Source organism: Dendropsophus ebraccatus, chromosome 3 (genome assembly GCF_027789765.1).
Source record: "Dendropsophus ebraccatus isolate aDenEbr1 chromosome 3, aDenEbr1.pat, whole genome shotgun sequence".
Lineage (NCBI taxonomy): Eukaryota > Metazoa > Chordata > Amphibia > Anura > Hylidae > Dendropsophus > Dendropsophus ebraccatus.
The window spans coordinates 1,861,809-1,884,259 of NC_091456.1; the positions used below are offsets into that span (position 1 = coordinate 1,861,809).

A 22,451-nucleotide genomic window follows, 5' to 3' on the forward strand; every position below is an offset into this window, starting at 1 on the left:
GTGCTGCTGTGTCCTCTCCTATAAGATCAGCCCCCTCCTCTCCTGACATCCTCTGTGCAGCAAGGGACCAAACATTATGTTTATTGGTGACAGCATGTGGGGGGGGGGGCAGTAGCGGAGTATAATGTGGGAGGATTGACCGGGGGGGCAGACAGGTTGGGTGGACAGCCCGGGGCCAAGGGTACATTTAATCCGCCACTGGACACAATACACACAGTTTGCAGTGGACCATAGCTTTCCTGAACAGAGGCGATAAAATACTGACTGACTCAGATATAGAGATACACTTGGAAAAAACAACAAGAGAAGGAATTCTGTTCTGGGACACTGCAAACACACACACACAAACACACACACATATATATACAGTATATAGGCTAGGCTCACACACTTATATATACAGTATATAGGCTAGGCTCACACACACACATATATACAGTATATAGGCTAGGCTGACACACACATATATACAGTATATAGGCTAGGCTCACACACACACACACATATATACAGTATATAGGCTAGGCTCACAGACAGACACACACACACACACACACACACATATACACAGTATATAGGTTAGGCACACACACACACATATACACAGTATATAGGCTAGGCTCACACACACACATATACAGTATATAGGCTAGGCTCACACACACACACATATACAGTATATAGGCTAGGCTCACAGACAGACACACACACACACACACACACACACATATACACAGTATATAGGTTAGGCACACACACACACATATACACAGTATATAGGCTAGGCTCTCACACACACACACATATATACAGTATATAGGCTAGGCTGACACACACATATATACAGTATATAGGCTAGGCTCACACACACACACACACACACACACACATATACAGTATATAGGCTAGGCTCACACACACACGTATATACAGTATATAGGCTAGGCTCAAACACACAAACATATATACAGTATATAGGCTAGGCTCACACAGACACACACACAGACACAGACACACATATACAGTATATAGGCTAGGCTCACACACATATATACAGTATATAGGCTAGGCTCTCACACACACATATATATATAGTATATAGGCTAGGCTAACACACACACATATACAGTATATAGGCTAAGCTCACACACGCACACACACATATATACAGTATATAGGCTAGGCTAACACACACACATATACAGTATATAGGCTAGGCTCACACACGCACACACACATATATACAGTATATAGGCTAGGCTAACACACACACATATACAGTATATAGGCTAGGCTAACACACACACATATACAGTATATAGGCTAGGCTCTCACACACACATACATATATACAGTATATAGGCTAGGCTTACACACATATATACAGTATATAGGCTAGGCTCACACACATATATACAGTATATAGGCTAGGCTCACAGACAGACACACACACACACACACACACACACACATATATACACAGTATATAGGTTAGGCTCACACACACACACACACATACATATATACAGTATATAGGCTAGGCTTACACACACATATATACAGTAAATAGGCCAGGCTCACACACACACACAGTATATAGGCTAGTCTCACAAACACACATATACAGTATATAGGCTAGGCTCACACACACATACAGTATATAGGCTAAGCTCAAGCACACACATATACAGTATATAGGCTAGGCTCACGCACACATATACAGTATATAGGCTAGGCTCACACATACATATACAGTATATAGGCTAGGCTCACACACACATACAGTATATAGGCTAGGCTCACACACACACACATATACAGTATATAGGCTAGGCTCACACACACACATATACAGTATATAGGCTAGGCTCACACACACACATATACAGTATATAGGCTGGGTTGAAAACATTTTTCTGTAAATTAAAATTCAACATTTAAAGAGTCATATATGTCGTATTTTTTTTTTTTTTTGCAGAAATCAATAGTCCAGGCGATTTTAAGAAACTTTGTAATTGGGTTTATTAGCCAAATCTGCCATTATCTGCATGTAAAAAGCCTTTTCCCAGGTCCCCCCCTCCTTCCTCTTTTTCATCCACTCTGAAAAATCTGAAAATTGTGACTTGTTGCAGGAGACGTCCCCTGTCTGCTCTATGGAGAGGGGAGGGGGGAGGAGGAAGGAGGGAGTTAGCCGGCAGCAGAGAGCAGAGAACAGAGGATTACAGGCACGGAGCTGGGTGACAGCTGTAATCCGAGCTCAGAGAGGTCACTGGTGACTGTCACAGGAGATACAGGGTGAGGGATTTGTAGATTAACTCTTTGTTGTCCTGTTTTGGTCTTTTCTTTAGCTCTCTCCATAGGAGAACAATGAAGACAGGGGAGAGAGCTTCAAACTGCTTTTTCATGATAAAAATGCATTTTTCGGATAATAAACCCAATTACAAAGTTTCTTAAAATCGCCTGGACTATTGATTTCTGCAAAAAAAAATTTCACGACAGTGACACTTTAAGAATGGACGGGTTACAGGGAGAAAGGTCATGTGACCCCGGCCTGACCCTCAGCACAATCATCAAAGTTCTAGAACAAGAATTATACATAAACTTCCTGTAAAAATGACACATTAAGAATAAGATGATTAAGATGATGATGATGATGATGTCGATGTCACTTTCTAGATGGAAAGGAGAAAATGTCGCAACAACTGAAGTGTCTGATATCATTGGAATGCTCAACTTCATACAAGAAGCCAACGTCTACGGAGTGAGTGTACCAGGTAACTCCAGCCGGTCATTGTATGTGTCACAGTACAGAGGGGAGGGGCTGATTATAAAGGAACTTGTAGGAGCGGCGCTTGCTGGTAAAAAATTTTCGTTTATTGAAAATCTTGATAGAGGCCCATTTCCAGCAACTATCACTCCAGTCTTCTAATGGTACAATGTGTTTGCTCATTGGCTCAGAAGGATAATTGATGATTAGAAAACCCTTGTGCAATCATGTTCACACATCTGAAAACAGTCTAGCTCGTTACAGAAGCTACAAAACTGACCTTCCTTTGAGCAGATTGAGTTTCTGGAGCATCACATTTGTGGGGTCAATTAACCCTTTCCCGCACGAGGACGTAACTGTACGTCCTCGCGCGGGTGCGGGCGTTCAGAGCGGGGCCGCACGGCGACCCCGCTCTGAACCGCAGGGGTCCCGGGTGCCGCTTGTAGCCCGGGACCACCGGTATTAGCGGGCACAGTCCGATCGCCGTGCCCGCTAATACAGTAATCGGATGCAGCTGTCAAACATGACAGCTGCATCCGATTACCGGATTCAGCTTATCCCCGGTGTCTAGTGGCGGAGATCGAGCGATCTCCGTTTCTGAAGCCAGCCGGGGACCGCTCCAAGATGGCGCCGTCCCTGGCTCGGCACTCGTTTACTTCCGGCTGCAGCAGCCTATCTCATGGATCTCTGCAGCATATCTATGCTGCAGAGATCTCTATGAGAGATCAAAGCACTTATACTAGAAGTCCTATAGGGGGAATAACCCTAACCCCAGGGGGAATAACCCTAACCCCAGGGGGAGAATAACCCTAACCCCAGGGGGAATAACCCTAACCCCAGGGGGGGACTAACCCTAACCCCAGGGGGAATAACCCTAACCCCAGGGGGAATAACCCTAACCCAGGGGGGGAATAACCCTAACCCCAGGGGGAATAACCCTAACCCCAGGGGGGGAATAACCCTAACCCCAGGGGGGAATAACCGTAACCCCAGGGGGGAATAACCGTAACCCCAGGGGGGAATAACCCTAACCCCAGGGGGAATAACCCTAACCCCAGGGGGGGAATAACCCTAACCCCAGGGGGGGAATAACCCTAACCCCAGGGGGGAATAACCGTAACCCCAGGGGGGAATAACCCTAACCCCAGGGGGAATAACCCTAACCCCAGGGGGGGAATAACCCTAACCCCAGGGGGGAATAACCGTAACCCCAGGGGGGCTTCTAGTATAAGTGTAAAAGTTAAAAAAAAGTATTGTTATAAGTAAAAAGCCCCCTCCCCTAATAAAAGTCAGAATCACCCCCCTTTTCACAGGTTATAAATAAAAGTAAATAAGTAAACAAATAAATAAACATGTTTGGTATCGCCGTGTGCGTAATCGCCCGAACTATTAATTAATCACATTCCTGATCTCGTACGGTAAACTGCGTCGCATCAAATCCAGAAAAAATGTAATAAAAAGCGATCAAAAAGTCGTATATGCGCAATCTAGGTATCAATAGAAAGTAAACATCATGGCGCAAAAATGACACCTGACACAGCCCCATAGACCAAAGGATAAAAGCGTTATAAGCCGGGGAATGGAGAGATTGTAAGGAACATGTATTCGGTAACAATGGTTTGAATTTTTTACAGGCCATCAGATACAATATAAGTTATACATGTTATATATCGTTTTAATCATAACGACTTGAGGAACATATATAACAAGTCAGTTTTACCCCGGGGCGAATGGCGTAAAAACACAGTCCCCCCAAATAAAAGAAATGCGGTTTTTTTTCAATTTCACCACACTTTGAATTTTTTTCTGGTTTCGCAGTTTACTTTATGCAAAAGTACTTCATTGCAAAGTACAATTAGTGACGCAAAAAATAAGGGCTCATGTGGGTCTCTAGGTGGAAAATGCAAGTGCTATGTATGGCCGTATATACACAAGGAGGAAAAAATGAAAATGCAAAAACGAAAATTAGCCCGGTCCCGAAGGGGTTAAACGCTCAAGATGGCCAGAAAAAGAGAACTTTCATCTGAAACTCGACAGTCTATTCTTGTTCTTAGAAATGAAGGCTATTCCATGCCAGAAATTGCTAAGAAATTGAAGATTTCCTACAACGGTGTGTACTACTCCCTTCAGAGGACAGCACAAACAGGCTCTAACCAGAGTAGAAAAAGAAGTGGGAGGCCGCGTTGCAAAACTAAGCAAGAAGATAAGCACATTAGAGTCTCTAGTATGAGAAACAGACGCCTCACAGGTCCCCGACTGGCATCTTCATTACATAGTACCCGCAAAACACCAGTGTCACCATCTACAGGGAAGAGGCGGCTGCCGGATTTTGGGCTTCAGGGCAGAGTGGCAAAGAAAAAGCCATATCTGAGACTGGCCAATAAAAGAAAAAGATTAAGATGGGCAAAAGAACACAGACATTGGGCAGAGGAGACTGGAAAAAAGTGGTGTGGACGATGAATCCAAGTTTGAGGTGTTTGGATGACAAAGAAGAAGGTTTGTGAGACGCAGAAGAAATGAGAAGATGCTGGAAGAATGCCTGACGCCATCTGTTATACATGGTGGAGGTCATGTGATGGTCTGGGGTCGGTGCTGGTAAGGTGGGAGATTTGTACAGGGTAAAAGGGATTGTGAATAAGGAAGGCCATCACTCTGCACCGCCATGCCATACCCAGTGGGCAGCGCTTGGTTGGAGCCAATTTCATCCTACAACAGGACAATGACCCTAAACACCTCCAAATTGTGCAAGAACTATTTCCAGCAGAAGCAGCAGCTGGTATTCTATCCTAGGTAATGGAGTGGCCAGCGCAGTCACCAGATCACCACCCCATTGTGGGAGCAGCTGGACCGTATGGTACGCCAGAAGTGCCCATCCAACCAATCCAACTTGTGGGAGCTGCTTCTAGAAGCGTGGGGTGCAATTTCTCCAGCTTACCCCAACAGAGTAATAGCTAGAATGCCAAAGGTGGGCAATGCTGGAATTGGTGCACAAGGAGGATTCTGGGACGGAAGCAAAGTGTGATGGAAGAACAATGTTATTTCACATACAAATCAGTATTTCTAACCTTGTCAGTGTCTTGTCTCTATTTTCTATTCATTTCACAACGTACGATGGTGAAGAAGTGCGACTTTTCATGGAAAACACTAAATTGTTTGGGTGACCCCAAACTTTTGAACGGTAGTGTATATCCTGGGATCCATCCTGCCTGATATATATATCGCTCATACTGTACACGGCTTATGCAGAGGAGCTGTCAGCTATTACAGTGATTTTCAACCAGTGTGCCGTGGCACACTAGTGTGCCGCGACACATGGTCGGGGTGTGCCGCGGGGAAAGTTCCCCAAACTATGGTGCGCAGCGATCAGTGGCGGATTTTAATGTGGGCGGTTGCATGGTGCGCACCACGCTCCCGGTCTCCTCTGATTGGAGGAGCACGTCCCCCCTCTGCATCCCCCCGGTGTAATAGCTGACAGCTCCTCTGCATCCCCTGGTGTAATAGCTGACAGCTCCTCTGCATCCCCCCGGTGTAATAGCTGACAGCTCCTCTGCATCCCCCCGGTGTAATAGCTGACAGCTCCTCTGCACCCCCCCGGTGTAATAGCTGACAGCTCCTCTGCATCCCCTTCTCTTCACCATACTTCTCCCCCCTGCTTCTCTCCTGTTCTTCTCTCCACCATGCTTCTCTCCACCATACTTCTCCCCCCTGCTTCTCTCCCCCATGCTTCTCTCCTGTGCTTCTCTCCCCCCTTCTTCTCTCCTGTGCTTCTCTCCCCCTGCTTCTCTCCTGTGCTTCTCTCCCCCCTTCTTCTCTCCTGTGCTTCTCTCCTGTGCTTCTCTCCACCATACTTCTCCCCCTGCTTCTCCCCCGTGCTTCTCTCCCCCATCATTCTCTCCTGTGCTTCTCTCCCCCCTGCTTCTCTCCTGTGCTTCTCTCCCCCCTTCTTCTCTCCTGTGCTTCTCTCCTGTGCTTCTCTCCACCATACTTCTCCCCCTGCTTCTCCCCCGTGCTTCTCTCCCCCATCATTCTCTCCTGTGCTTCTCTTCCCCATGCTGCTCTCCTGTGCTTCTCTTCCCCATGCTTCTCTCCACCATACTTCTCCCCCTGCTTCTCTCCTGTGCTTCTCTTCCCCATGCTTCTCTCCACCATACTTCTCCCCCTGCTTCTCTCCTGTGCTTCTCTTCCCCATGCTTCTCTCCACCATACTTCTCCCCCATGCTTCTCTCCTGTACTTCTCTCCACCATACTTCTCTCCTGTACTTCTCTCCACCATACTTCTCCCCCCTGCTTCTCTCCTGTGCTTCTCTCCCCCATCCCCAGGTTTTTCTCCCCCCCCCCTTCCTCCTCACCTCCTCTGAGATGGTCACAGCTGCTGTCCGCCTCACCTACTGGCCGCCCGTAGGGCCCTACTGGTCGCCCGGTGTAATAGCTGACAGCAGAGGAGCTGTCAGTTATTACACCGGGGGGGGGATGCAGAGGAGCTGTTGGCTATTACATGGGGGGATGCAGAGGTGCTGTCAGCTATTACACCGGGGGATGCAGAGGAGCTGTCAGCTATTACACCGGGGGGGATGCAGAGGAGCTGTCAGCTATTACACCGGGGGATGCAGAGGAGCTGTCAGCTATTACACCGGGGGATGCAGAGGAGCTGTCAGCTATTATACCGGGCGATGCAGAGGAGCTGTCAGCTATTACACCGGGGGATGCAGAGGAGCTGTCAGCTATTACACCGGGGGGGATGCAGAGGAGCTGTCGGCTATTACACCGGGGGATGCAGAGGAGCTGTCAGCTATTACACCGGGGGATGCAGAGGAGCTGTCAGCTATTATACCGGGGGGATGCAGAGGAGCTGTCAGCTATTACACCGGGGGGATGCAGAGGAGCTGTCAGCTATTACATGGGGGGATGCAGAGGAGCTGTCAGCTATTACATGGGGGGATGCAGAGGGGCTGTCAGCTATTACACCGGGGGATGCAGAGGAGCTGTCAGCTATTACACCGGGGGGGATGCAGAGGAGCTGTTGGCTATTACATGGGGGGATGCAGAGGTGCTGTCAGCTATTACACCGGGGGGATGCAGAGGAGCTGTCAGCTATTACACCGGGGGATGCAGAGGAGCTGTCAGCTATTACACCGGGGGATGCAGAGGAGCTGTCAGCTATTACATGGGGGGATGCAGAGGAGCTGTCAGCTATTACACCGGGGGATGCAGAGGAGCTGTCAGCTATTACATCGGGGGATGCAGAGGAGCTGTCAGCTATTACATCGGGGGGGTGCAGAGGAGCTGTCAGCTATTACACCGGGGGGATGCAGAGGAGCTGTCAGATATTACACCGGGGGGGATGCAGAGGAGCTGTCAGCTATTACACCGGGGGGATGCAGAGGTGCTGTCAGCTATTACACCGGGGGGATGCAGAGTAGCTGTCAGCTATTACACCGGGGGGATGCAGAGTAGCTGTCAGCTATTACACCGGGGGATGCAGAGGAGCTGTAAGCTATTACACCGGGGGATGCAGAGGAGCTGTCAGCTATTACACCGGGGGATGCAGAGGAGCTGTCAGCACTTGTTTGCTCCTCGCTCCCCACTCACTGACGCCGCTATTACACCGCAGTGCTCTCTGTCAGTGCGCTCCGAGCTGACCTCATCTGGGTCATGTTGTAAGACTCCTAGATAGAGTGAAACACTGACGTGCAGGGACATCTCTTTGTCTAAAAGGTGTAAGACCTATATGAACACCATTCATGTAAATGGGTAATTCTTCAGCAGACTGCATCTATACATGGAACAGCCCCCCCCCCCCATCTGACTTTCAGCTTTAGTTTCCTTAAACATTTTAAATTGCAGAAGCCAGACTTGCTCAATAAGAACAGATGTCTCCTGCGTAGCTTGTGTGTGTGGGGTGGGGGCTAGGTTTATGTGAGGTTCATAGGTATATAGGTGAAATTCCTGATACATCCCTGAAAACATGTTTGTTGTCTTGCTGCAACTTGTCGGAATCGTTGATGAAATATTACTCGTAGATTTTTTGCATTCTTTAGTTGATATTTTACGTCTAGATGCATCTCATCAGCTTTAGATTCAGGGAGCAGCTTAGAGGAAAGCGCCCCATAGCCATCCAGTCCAAGGAGCAACCTGCAGGGGAGTCCACACACAGGCCAGCGCTGGTTCCTTCTATCGGAGAGAACATTGCCCCCCCATCTGTACCACAGTCCTATACTATACATGGGACTCGGCAGACAATGAGCCTTGTACAATCCGAGATATCTGGCACAGAGGGCAGCGTGTCTCCAGTATCTATAGCTCTTACGTATCCTAAAGAACGAGGGCAGAAGGCAGCCTGTACACGGGGGGGGGGGGGGGGATCATTCACTATTCACATTTTGCTGAATCCTGAAATATTGCTCTATGTTTTTCTTTTAGATCATGAGGGAAAAGTGGGGATGGCATCAATAATTGTGAAGTCCGGCGCCTCTTTACAGCTACATAGTATCTATGAGCACGTTACCGGCTACCTACCTGCATACGCATATCCACGATTCCTACGACTGCAGGTAAATAAAGATCCCTGTTGTGCCATTTCATCATATTTGTTCCTATCACTTGTACAACTGGGAAAGAAAGTGGATTTCTGCTGTTCCCATGATGCAAATCTCTGAGCCCAGTTATAGGACAAGAGCCAGAGAGAACGCCCCGACCGCAGGCGGAACCTTCTCTTGGCAGGAATGGGTAGGTAAAGAACCAAATATCATCCAAAGAGGGAACTGTTTTGGTATATGTTTAGCTGTAGTCTATGGGCATAATATACCAGAAGGTTTAGGCCCTGACTGTGGAAGCCAAGCACTGAGTGAGCCTCCTGCAACTTTCCTATGTCCTAGCATTGGACTTTATTGTCTGTATCCAACAGAAAGTAAAGGAAGATGGTGGAGGGGCGGCCATGACTGCCATGAGAGAAGTCTCCAGTCTCCCGAATACAGACAGCGATCTGTGTAATAGAACTGTGAGAAAATAGTAAAGATAAAAAAATTAAAGACAGAAAAAAAACTCACATTGAATAAAATGTAGTATACATTGCCTCTCCCCCCATACTATCTATCGATATCTTGGATAAATCCCATTAGAGAGATCCTAAGCAGGTCATGGTGTTCCTGCTGTCTCACCCACTTACCTGGATTAGCTCTAGAATACATCAGAGGTTGGACTCCCAATAGAATAGAATAGACTTACTACTACTCTATCATTCTAATTTTTTGTAGGAAAACATGGAAATCACCGGAACGTTTAAACAACAGAAATTCCGCCTGGTGGAACAAGGATTTGACCCATCAGAAATATCGGATCCTCTTTACTTCTTGGATGATTCTCAGAAGTCTTACGTGCCAATGACCAAAGACATTTATGATAAGATCACAAGTGGTCGCTTAAAGCTCTAAGTCTCCTGAATGTACAAAGATAAGATTCCCGCTGCCTTAAATACCCAAACTGTGATCTTCTAACTCGCTTCCATTGTTTACCTGATTTCTATGGTTACTGCTAAAATCCGGGCTAGAATGATTGTTTTTATATATGGAATGAGACCTTTTTCCATTCAGACGACACTACTACTCCATCCCTGATAATGTACAATGACATACTAAGCGTCCTAGGTCCATCGTATAATACACAGTAATACGGACAATAGTGTCTATCATGCAGGCTGCCTCTATCTTATTATCATTTCTCCACAAGGCCGACTGTCAATGTAGGAACGGCAGGAACACTGACTATCACTGGTGGACTCGCTGGTGGACTCGCTGGTGGACTTGTTGGTGGACTCGATGGTGGACTTGTTGGTGGACTTGTTGGTGGACTCGTTGGTGGACTTGCTGGTGGACTCGCTGGTGGACTTGCTGGTGGACTCGCTGGTGGACTTGCTGGTGGACTCGCTGGTGGACTCGATGGTGGACTTGTTGGTGGACTTGTTGGTGGACTTGTTGGTGGACTTGTTGGTGGACTCGTTGGTGGACTCGCTGGTGGACTCGCTGGTGGACTCGCTGAGGTTCTTAGGCAGCTTTCACTTCTCGGAAATTTTCTGCTCAGTTTGAAATGACTGAATTCTATTTGGAAGTCAGAACAGGAAGCCAGGGCCCAGGAGACTCGACAAACCTGCGGCTTCTTTGTGTAATCACAGCTGTAGGAACATAATTTTTGGGGTGCAAAGGCTGCAGTCATATCTTGGGGTCCAACAGATTCATGTGATGAGATCAGTACAATAAATGACGTGCGATAGTTGGAAGTCTAAAAGTTGGAATACCTCAGCGTATCCGGACCTGACAAAGGCAAAATGTAGGTATGGGCAGGATCATACGTGTGAAGCGGCTTATATGCACCTGAAGTGGCGGAGCTGCTGATTCTGCCGCAGGTCTTCTTATTTCACTCTTTGCCACAATTTTTTAGTAAGTTAGTCCATTTGGAGCACCGGAGGTGTTTCTTGGCACCGTGCTGCCCGTCTGCTCTCACACCCCAAGGAGGGTCTCCGAGGAGAGAGACCTAGCTACTTCTGCATAGACATACAGTCTGTCAGACAGGCAAGGTGGTACAATGCATTGAGAGGCCTGAGGAACACCCCTGGGCACCAAATAGACTCATTTATATATTGGTTTAGATCTAACTACTCACAAACTTTAGAAATCTAAGACGCATAAGAGGAGAAGTGTTTGCTGCTATATTATATGATTGTTGGCCTTAATATACAGCAGTATTGCCAGTATGAAAGTGACAGAGACCAATCACAAATCCTCACATGTTCTCTGAACAACCTAATGAATAACGTCCTGACCCTGTGGACGGCTAAGCAGGAGGCTGAATATGGTCCAGGCCATAGATGAGCAATGAGACTGGGTGGCACAGATCCTGGCACTACCAGAGGGCACCACAGAGGACGTCTCTCTCCTCGCCAATCCTGGTACGTGCAGCTATCACTTATACCTACATCTCTATACAGATCCTGGCACTGCCAGAAGGCACCACAGAGGACGTCTCTCTCCTCGCCAATCCTGGTACGTGCAGCTATCACTTATACCTACATCTCTATACAGATCCTGGCACTACCAGAGCACATGGCACCACAAAGGACGTCTCTCTCCTCGCCAATCCTGGTACGTGGAGCTATCACTTATACCTACATCTCTATACAGATCCTGGCACTGCCAGAGGGCACCACAGAGGACGTCTCTCTCCTCCCTGGTCCTGGTACGTGGAGCTATCACTTATACCTACATCTCTATACAGATCCTGGCACTGCCAGAGGGCACCACAGAGGACGTCTCTCTCCTCCCTGGTCCTGGTACGTGGAGCCGTCCTAGAATAAAGCATCATTGTACACAGAACAGTTTACAGCACAACGTTGTTTATTTTCTACATATCCTAAATACCAAACTGGGAAATAAGCAAAAAATAGGATTTTGTTTTCATTTGAATATTTGTAAAGTCTGATTTTCTTTAATACTAAGGATTTGTCCTAATAATAAAAGCCTGACGAGAGTTCTGGTCTCCTCCATGATCATTGCAAAGGAGCTCCTATGTTATAGCGGACTGCTCCATAGATGACTGCAGCAACACGGAGCTCTTATGTTATAGCGGACTGCTCCATAGATGACTGCAGGAAAACGTCAGACCTTATGTTATAGCGGACTGCTCCATAGATGAGTGCAGCAACATGGAGATCTTATGTTATAGCGGAGTGCTCCATAGATGAAACATCCCATATGCTAGCTGCACCAACATGGAGATCTTATGTTATAGCGGACTGCTCCATAGATGACTGCAGCAACATGGGAGATCTTATGTTATAGCGGACTGCTCCATAGATGACTGCAGCAACACGGAGCTCCTATGTTATAGTGGACTGCTCCATAGATGACTGCAGCAACATGGAGCTCTTATGTTATAGCGGACTGCTCCATAGATGACTGCAGCAACACGGAGCTCCTATGTTATAGCGGACTGCTCCATAGATGACTGCAGCAACACGGAGCTCTTATGTTATAGCGGACTGCTCCATAGATGACTGCAGCAACACGGAGCTCTTATGTTATAGCGGACTGCTCCATAGATGACTGCAGCAACACGGAGCTCTTATGTTATAGCGGACTGCTCCATAGATGACTGCAGCAACACGGAGCTCTTATGTTATAGCGGACTGCTCCATAGATGACTGCAGGAAAACGTCAGACCTTATGTTATAGCGGACTGCTCCATAGATGACTGCAGGAAAACGTCAGACCTTATGTTATAGCGGACTGCTCCATAGATGATTGCAGCAACACGGAGCTCTTATGTTATAGTGGACTGCTCCATAGATGATTGCAGCAACACGGAGCTCTTATGTTATAGTGGACTGCTCCATAGATGAGTGCAGCAACATGGAGATCTTATGTTATAGCGGAGTGCTCCATAGATGAGTGCAGCAACATGGAGATCTTATGTTATAGCGGAGTGCTCCATAGATGAAACATCCCATATGCTAGCTGCACCAACATGGAGATCTTATGTTATAGCGGACTGCTCCATAGATGACTGCACCAACATGGAGATCTTATGTTATAGCGGAGTGCTCCATAGATGAAACATCCCATATGCTAGCTGCACCAACATGGAGATCTTATGTTATAGCGGACTGCTCCATAGATGACTGCACCAACATGGAGATCTTATGTTATAGCGGAGTGCTCCATAGATGAAACATCCCATATGCTAGCTGCACCAACATGGAGATCTTATGTTATAGCGGACTGCTCCATAGATGACTGCACCAACATGGAGATCTTATGTTATAGCGGACTGCTCCATAGATGACTGCAGGAAAACGTCAGACCTTGTGTTATAGCGGACTGCTCCATAGATGACTGCAGGAACACATCAGACCTTGTGTTATAGCGGACTGCTCCATAGATGAAACATCCCATCTGCTGCTTAGTCTGGTGACTAACATGTGATACTGAGACTCTTCCTCTTACGCAATCGTTCTGCATGACTCGGCTTTGATGTATCTGTATGAAGAAGCTTCAACCCCAGAAGATTCCAGGAAATAAATAAACCAGAACCAGACATTTCCAGGACTTCCTAAAATTAAGACTCCAAATTTATATGTACTTGAAAGACACCAACAGAAGCGGGGAATATATATGGGGAATGAAGCGGGTAATAATGGGGAATGAAGCGGGTAATAATGGGGAATGAAGCGGGTAATAATGGGGAATAAAATGGCAGCAACACCCGGACTCAGAAATATGTGAAGCCATTGATATGCTGAGGTCTGGTTCTTAAAATATATTAGTTATTCTGAATATTCTACTTGTCTTGTCTGCGGCATCGCTGTCCGTCACTCATGGCGGCATCGCTGTCCGTCACTCATGGCGGCATCGCTGTCCGTCACTCATGGCGGCATCGCTGTCCGTCACTCATGGCGGTATTGCTGTCCGTCACTCACGGCGCCACCTACTGAATATTTATTATGCGGCATGATGAGCAGGCACGGAGAGCGGTGCACAGGGGGGAGCTGGTCGGTTGATGTATAGTCAGGTCTCTTGTCGCAGTGTAGCTGAGGATGAGTTACAGACTGTCACATCCACACACACACCGAGCTGTAAGGCAGCAGCGCCACCAGCAGTCTCCTAAGGGAACTGCCTCTAGCTGGGAGGAAGGCTATCACAAGGGGCGGGGCTATGTCAATGAGCTCCCATGGTAACAGAGCCCTGACAGGAAGGAAGTCAGTTGTTAGTCAGCAGCTGTGGAGTTGGAGTCAGTCAGAAGTCTGCTGGTGCAGTCAGTAAATAGGACAGGGAGCCCTTTACTGACAGGAATATAAAGGAAAGATCCAGAAGAAAAGCTGAGAACCGGGACAGGAGGAGTCCCCACCCAAGCGTCCGTCCCTCTACCCAGGGAGAAGGCATCAAAGGACACCGAGTCTTCTAGGAGCCATATTGGCTTCAGGCCTAGATATCCAGTATAGGCCCAAGTCTCACTGCATAGGGGATCTGTTATCTGGAAGGCATCGAGACCTCCATAACACTGTGAGGCGTCAGCCATATCATCTCTATGACAGGACTGTACTGTGAGGCGTCGGCCGTATCATCTCTATGACAGGACTGTACTGTGAGGCGTCAGCCATATCATCTCTATGACAGGACTGTACTGTGAGGATTATATCATCTCTATGACAGGACTGTACTGTGAGGCGTCAGCCATATCATCTCTATGACAGGACTGTACTGTGAGGCGTCAGCCATATCATCTCTATGACAGGACTGTACTGTGAGGCGTCAGCCAATCACACGGAAATGCAGCCCCCAATACCCCCCCTGAAATAAGACTAACAAGCACTTGGAATATAAAGGCCGTGGCACTTTAATAAGGGTAAGCAAATACACTGTTAAGCACCAATATCATAAATAATCAAATAATTTAATCAATAAATAAATCAATAAATAAATAACCGAGCCATAGCTTAACAGAAGGACATGCCCGCCCTGAGAGCAGGGCGACAATACCCCCTCTATCAAAGTGCCACGACAAAGTCCTTGAACATAAGGGAGGGCGGGTGGGAGCAGCTTCTTCTGTACAGCTACTCTGACTGACACAGCTGAGAGCCGGCTCCCCTATAAATACCATTCCAAATCTCCCGCTCTCAGCCAGCTGACCAATCCAAACAGAGGGCACCTTTCTATTTTTAGCTCACTGTATTCCCACACAGCTGTAATCACCAATCACAACGCTGGCTGTTGCTAAGCAGAATCTCCAAGGCTTGTGTTACCTGTAGGAATAGAAAGAAGGGGGGGGGGGAGAGAACAACTACCACATACATGTAAAACCAAACTTGTACTAAAAAGGGGGGTGGGGGCGCAATCCCGTGTGTCCCCCTTTTATAAAGGGGGGCCCTTTACAGATCATCTCTATGGCAGGACTGTACTGTGAGGCGTCAGCCATATCATCTCTATGACAGGACTGTACTGTGAGGCGTCAGCCATATCATCTCTGATCACTTACTGCCTCTCATCATCATCATCACCATCATCTTCATCATAAGCTTTACAGCAATGGGGCAGCTTTATCAATCTGCCAGCGACAAAACGTGTCTGATTCGCCTATAGCAACCAATCACAGCTCACCTTTCATATGTTAACAAACTCTTATAAAGTTAAAGCTGAGCTCTGATTGGTTACAATGGGCAAGTTAGACGGTCTAAGTTGCGCACAGCAACCAATCACAGTTCAGCTTTTATTTTACCAGAGTAATTTGAGAAACAAAAGCTGGGCTGTGATTGGTTGCTATGGGAAACATCAAACCATGTTCTTAGTGTGGCCTAACCATAAGCTTGGTCACAAGTGTGTTTAGTGACCCCTGCAGTATTGCCAGTAAGCACATTGCCAGCCATTAATGGGTTAATGCTTCAGATGTGTTTGCCTGCAGTAACCATGGCAACCGTGCACTGTGATGACAAGCGCTTATGTCATAAAGAAGGTTCCACAAAGCAATGCACCGCGCCCTGGTCAGTGCCATCTTGGATGCGCCAGAGGACCTTGAGCTTGACTACTTTACTGCCCCCTAGCCTTGGTGTAATTTGGAGGTTGTAGCAGGGGAAAAGGGGTGGTCTGCTTTAGACTATCCCTTCATCAAGTCTCCATCTTTTTGAGCAGTGGACCTGGATCTGTGAAGGAGAAGATATACATCCGCCGGCCATCAATAAGGTGACAGATATTGCAGCCAAATCTCCCTCACATCCAGTTTATTATATTTATAGTATGGTATTACCCTTTAAGCCCAGGGGTGGGGCAATTCTCCAGCCACAGCTCCCTCGAGGTTTCCCCCACAGGGGGTTTTTCCTTGCCTGAGTGCTGGAGGGTGACTCTTCATGAGTCGGGGGTCTACCATTTTCAGTGTCATGTAATTTTAAATAAAATTGGGAGCCTTTGACACCTGATTACAATGTGTTGTGTCTTTATTTTGTGTTCTTTGGTGTAACTTATTATGCTTGGGAGTTGGGGGTCCATCACATATTGCAGAGTCATAAAGCTGGACATCTTCCTGCTAGATAGATCTATCACCTGCACCATGCACACAAGTAGGATGGAGCAGCGGATAGTAGAACTCCTGCATGTATGTGCATATCCCTGGACTAAAGGGGCACACAAATCGTGAAGAAAAAACACACATCGCAAGGTTTATACCTATATCTGCACTTGTCAAAAGGTTTTTTAAAGTGACAGGGTCACACTAATCATAGCAACATGGACACCATCATAAATATACATCATGTATATGCTGCAGGGATGATAAAATCCCTAAGGATTTGATGTACATATCGTGTGTGTGTACTATGTATGCATATAGGTAATGTGCTATCCTTTATATCTGTGTATGATGTGTGTATATATTGTGCATATTTGTATGAAATATGTATATACACGTTATGTTCACTGATTTGTGACTCCCCCTCCCATACCTAAACCTGCTGGGGACTCAGCGTCCAGGAGTCATTTAAGCAGACGGAAGCCTATTAGACTCTTTCTACCATAGAACAAAAACATTTCCTATGCAATGGAAGCACAGACAAATATTGTTAAGGTACCATGTGTCTTCTTGATGTAACAGCATCTAACAGTGTCAGCAGTTTGGAACACGAATTGAAGCTGACAGATACCCTAAAGGAGAAGTCTTGTGAAACCAATGGTGCGTTTACACAGGCAGATTTATCTGACAGATTTTGGAAGCCAAAGCCAGAAAGGGATTTGAAAAGAGGAGAAATCTCAGTCTTTCCTTTATGACCCGTTCCCTGTTTATAGTCTGTTCCTGGTTTTGGCTTCAAAGATCTGTCAGATAAATCTGCCTGTGTAAACGCACCATTACAAATGACAGGCAGGCAGTAGAGTGTGTGAAGATAATAAAAAAGGTATACTTACCAGTCCCTGTGCCCCATTGCACTGCTCTCGAGTCTCACAGCTGCCAGAAGTAATTTTTGTCCGGGTTCAGTGTACATCTCAGCCCTGGCTCCTCCAGCTGCAATGTCACAGAGCGTCTGATGGATTTCCTGCAGTCCCATCACAGTCACTAATTGAGTGGATGATCCATCAGCCGAATATGTGGTGTTGCAGCTGGAGGAGCTGGAGGAGGCCTGCGTCTGTTGGACATTGTTAAGGAAGCGCTATGAGGGCATGGGGACAGGTAAGTATACTTTCGTTATTATGTTCCCGCACCCCCCTGGCTGCCTCAGATTTGTTAGTTTCATGACACTTCTAATTTCAAGAAAATTAAGTGGCACACTCTGCTGTTTGCATAGAGAGACTGACAAGTTACTAGCAGTGAGTTAGTATCGCTGGTCACATCCACAGCTCTGTGCAAAGTCACTATAGTAATGTGAAAGGTTATATCTGGTATATGTAGGGTGGGCCCCTAGGATTAAATTCCCTGGTGGGCCCAAGGTTCCCCAGTCCGACACTGGGTATACCTATGTATTACAGAAAAAGAGGAAAGTCTTCGGCTCCCATAAAATAACCAATTCTTTATTATACATTCATTTAAAAGGCCGACATGTTTGGGACTTACTCGTCCTTAATCATGGCTCTAAATGACAGACATAAAATATGTTATTTACATTGTACACAGTGACAACATGAAGCCAATGTGAGAATAAAAAACATATATATATATGGACTATTGGCACAAGGTACATATCTACACGAAGGAAGGTAAGTATGGATACCCAAGACATATAGAAGTCATAAGATTGTACAGACATATACAGATATATATAATTCATAGGGCCACACAGACATATATTGTGTCGCTGACAACCCTGGTTGTGGTCAGACTTCCAGGTTCCGTCCAGCAATATATGTGTATAATAATTGTATGTGACTAGAACTCAATTACATAGTGTGGCTGATGCATGTCCGTCCCAACAGGATACCCGGATCTAACGACACATATGAAACACACATGGACACATATTTATTTATGATGCATTTGGGCAAAATTATCTATATATAAATACCTGTAAATGCAGATAACATTGTTCCAAAATAATGAAGACGGCTACAGGAATTTCACAAAGTGGTGAAAATCTGGGTGTGAAATAGATATCATATGGGGGTCACTACAAGCAATTATATCAAGAAATTCAATGTCACTACACCTGCATTTTACATTTCCAAAATGTCATAGCTAAGCATGTTATGAAGTGTAATGTGCAGCGTACCCTCATGTTGTAGGTCCTCTGCTTGCGCCTGGTATCATCTCCCACACTGAAGTGTGGTCTGGGAATTTGCTGGCACTTACTGGGCTTAAATGCCTAAAGGGCGGTGTTAGTTGGTCTCACATAATGGGATCAGCTGGTGGCTAGGATGTCCAGAGAGGTGGAGAGATAAGGGGAGAGTGTGCTTCAAGGAGGAACCACGCGTGTGGCCTGACGTGCGCTCCACGCCGTAACACACACCCTAAACAAAGGAGGGGGAAAAATAAATAAATTATATATATATATATATATATACTGTATATATAAAAATTAAAAAAAAAAATTAAAAAAATAAATTTCCTTTAAAAACAAAAAATAATAAGACTGCATGGTTGACTAATGAAAATAATAAGAACATCAAACAATAAGAACATCATCAATCTATTGCCCATACCACTGTATGGACGACATGAAAGGATTGGAGTTCTTCCCACCACGCCATTACTAGATTTGCAATGGAGGGTGAGAATTTCGCGCCCATTGGGGCTCCTGTGATCTGCAGATAAAAACTGTCGTCAAACAAAAAGTAATTATGTGAGAACAAAAATTCTGTTATTTCCAAAATGAATTCACACAGTGGTTCGGTGTAGGAGCTATACTTGTATAAGTGATGGGCCAGAGCTTTAAGGGCTACTTCATGGGGTATGCATGAGTAGAGGGAAACGACGTCACAGGTAAGCCAGACATAATTGTCCTTCCACTCGAAATCATTAAAAGTGTGCAGCACTTCTTTGCTGTCTTGTATAAATCCTGGTGTACGGAGGACTAAGGGTTGGAGCAGGGAATCTACCCAAGAGCCTTTCATTAAGGGATCCTATCCCTGATATGATAGGGCGAAGGGGGAGCGGAGTCACTGCTTTGTGTATTTTAGGAAGGCCATGGAAGATGGGAGTAACTGGATTATCAGGGATTAAAAATGAGGCCTCCTTTTCTGAAAAAAAATCCCTCATTAACTCCTATATTGACTATTTTGGTTAAGGCCATTTTGAAATTTTCCGTAGGGTTATATGACAGTTTTTTGTATGTATCTTTGTCGTTAATAATGGAGAGAACACTCTCTTTATAGGAAGTTTTGTCCAGAATAACCACCTTACCGCCTTTGTCGGCGTTTTTTATAACAATATTTTGATTGTTTTTGAGTTCTTGAATCGCTACTCTTTGCTCCCGTGTAATATTAAAACCTCTATTGTCATTTCTGACACTATCGTGTAGTTTGATTAAATCCCTTTCAACTGTGTTTTGGAAGGTTTCTATCAATTTGGTTCTGGAGCTAATAGGGTAAAAAGTGGGGTTTTTGGTTGCGATTTTCACATTGTCTATGTGTTTAAGTGTATTGCTAGACTCCAAATGTAGATTAGTTAGAGAAACCAAGGTGCATTGTTCTCTAGAAGTTAGATTTTTAAACTCATTGTCAACTTTGGAAGGAGCCTCTAGATTGGTGATGTTTTGTGATGGGTTATCTTTGAAAAAAAAATTAACAGTAATTGTTCTAATCATTTTATTAACATCTAACAACGTTTCAAAAACATCAAAATGTCGAGATGGGGCAAAACTTAGACCTTTGGACAAAATATTAATTTGTTCCACTGACAAAACGACAGAAGATAGGTTACCAACATTGTCGTGGTCATTTTGAGGAATATCAGGTATGGAAGAGGTTACGATATCCGAACCATTTATTTCTTTTTGGTTTTCCCTGGTCGTGTTTTGTTTCTTGTATCTATGCTTCCTCCCTGCCCTCCTGAGTCGTTTTTTGACTGTTTTTAGTTGCTGAAGTATTGTCTCTACTAGATGGAGCTATCGAGCCTCTAACTGGCATGTCCAAGGCTGAGTTTCCCGTCTGAGTCTGAATATTCTGCTGTAGAGAAAGTGACTCTCTGCTCTCGCTTCCTGTAACTACGTTTATGGTTCTTTTTCATGATGGATCTTGGCCAACCATCTGCATTCTCATTCCAATTATACACTTTGTTGTTTTTGTAATCGCTTTGATCTCTCTTTTTTTTCTTATAGATACTATGGTGTCCTCCAACTCTTTAATTGATTTCTGTGTCCTTTCGTTTAATTCATCATTTGAGTCCCACCATGTTTTAAAGAGTCACTGTCGTATTTTTTTTTTTTGCAGAAATCAATAGTCCAGGCGATTTTAAGAAACTTTGTAATTGGGTTTATTAGACAAATCTGCCATTATCTGCATGTAAAAAGCCTTTTCCCAGGTCCCCCCCTCCTTCCTCTTTTTCATCCACTCTGAAAAATCTGAAAATTGTGACTTGTTGCAGGAGTCGTCCCCTGTCTGCTCTAGGGAGAGGGGAGGGGGGAGGAGGAAGGAGGGAGTTAGCCGGCAGCAGAAAGCAGATAACAGAGGATTACAGGCACAGAGCTGGGTGACAGCTGTAATCCGAGGTCAGGGAGGTCACTGGTGACTGTCACAGGAGATATCCCGTGAGGGATTTGTAGATTAACTCTTTGTTGTCCTGTTTTGGTCTTTTCTTTAGCTCTCTCCATAGGAGAACAATGAAGACAGGGGGGAGAGCTTCAAACTGCTTTTTCATGATAAAAATGCATTTTTCGGATAATAAACCCAATTACAAAGTTTCTTAAAATCGCCTGGACTATTGATTTCTGCAAAAAAAAAATTCACGACAGTGACACTTTAAGTTCTAAAATAGATAATTTATCCAGTTTTTTGAAAAGCTCTTTCATTTTTATGACCTCGTCATTATCAACTGTATTGAATACTTCTTCCATCCTGATATTCCTCTGTGTGTATGTCAGGGATGTGTCCTGACTAACAGATTGAAATTTATTTATTTTATATATATATATATATATATATATATATATATATATATATATATATATATTTATTTATTTATTTTTATTTTTTTTATTTTTCCCCCCCTCCCCTTCGCTCAGGGTGTGTGTTACGGCGTGGAGCGCATGTCAGGCCACACGCGTGGTTCCTCCTTGAAGCACACTCTCCCCTTATCTCTCCACCTGGAGATGATACCAGGCGCAAACAGGGGACCTACAACATGAGGGTAAGCTGCACATTACACTTCATAACATGCTTAGCTATGACATTTTGGAAATGTAAAATGCAGGTGTAGTGACATTGAATTTCTTGATATAATTGCTTGTAGTGACCCCCATATGATATCTATTTCACACCCAGATTTTCACCACTTTGTGAAATTCCTGTAGCCGTCTTCATTATTTTGGAACAATGTTATCTGCATTTACAGGTATTTATATATAGATAATTTTGCCCAAATGCATCATAAATAAATATGTGTCCATGTGTGTTTCATATGTGTCGTTAGATCCGGGTATCATGTTGGGACGGACATGCATCAGCCACACTATGTAATTGAGTTCTAGTCACATACAATTATTATACACATATATTGCTGGACGGAA

General features: G+C 45.3%; 1 protein-coding gene and 1 long non-coding RNA gene across 3 annotated transcripts in view; both read left to right on the top strand.

Annotated features, from left to right (window-relative positions):
• The window catches only part of SLC27A6 (solute carrier family 27 member 6), a 101,012-nt gene extending 88,726 nt beyond the window's left edge, over nt 1-12,286 (top strand). For both annotated transcript variants that reach the window (XM_069960704.1, XM_069960705.1), the window contains 3 exons: nt 2,677-2,774; nt 9,188-9,318; nt 10,021-12,286. In XM_069960704.1, coding sequence (XP_069816805.1) covers nt 2,677-2,774; nt 9,188-9,318; nt 10,021-10,197 — 406 coding nt within the window. In that variant the 3' untranslated portion in view covers nt 10,198-12,286. The remainder of the gene's footprint in view (nt 1-2,676; nt 2,775-9,187; nt 9,319-10,020) is intronic.
• Nucleotides 12,287-15,682: 3,396 nt separating this feature from the next.
• On the top strand, nt 15,683-16,724 carry LOC138786900 (uncharacterized). The gene is made up of 2 exons (XR_011362251.1): nt 15,683-15,719; nt 15,761-16,724. It is a non-coding gene; the product is annotated as an uncharacterized lncRNA (long non-coding RNA).
• Nucleotides 16,725-22,451: the final 5,727 nt, after the last annotated feature.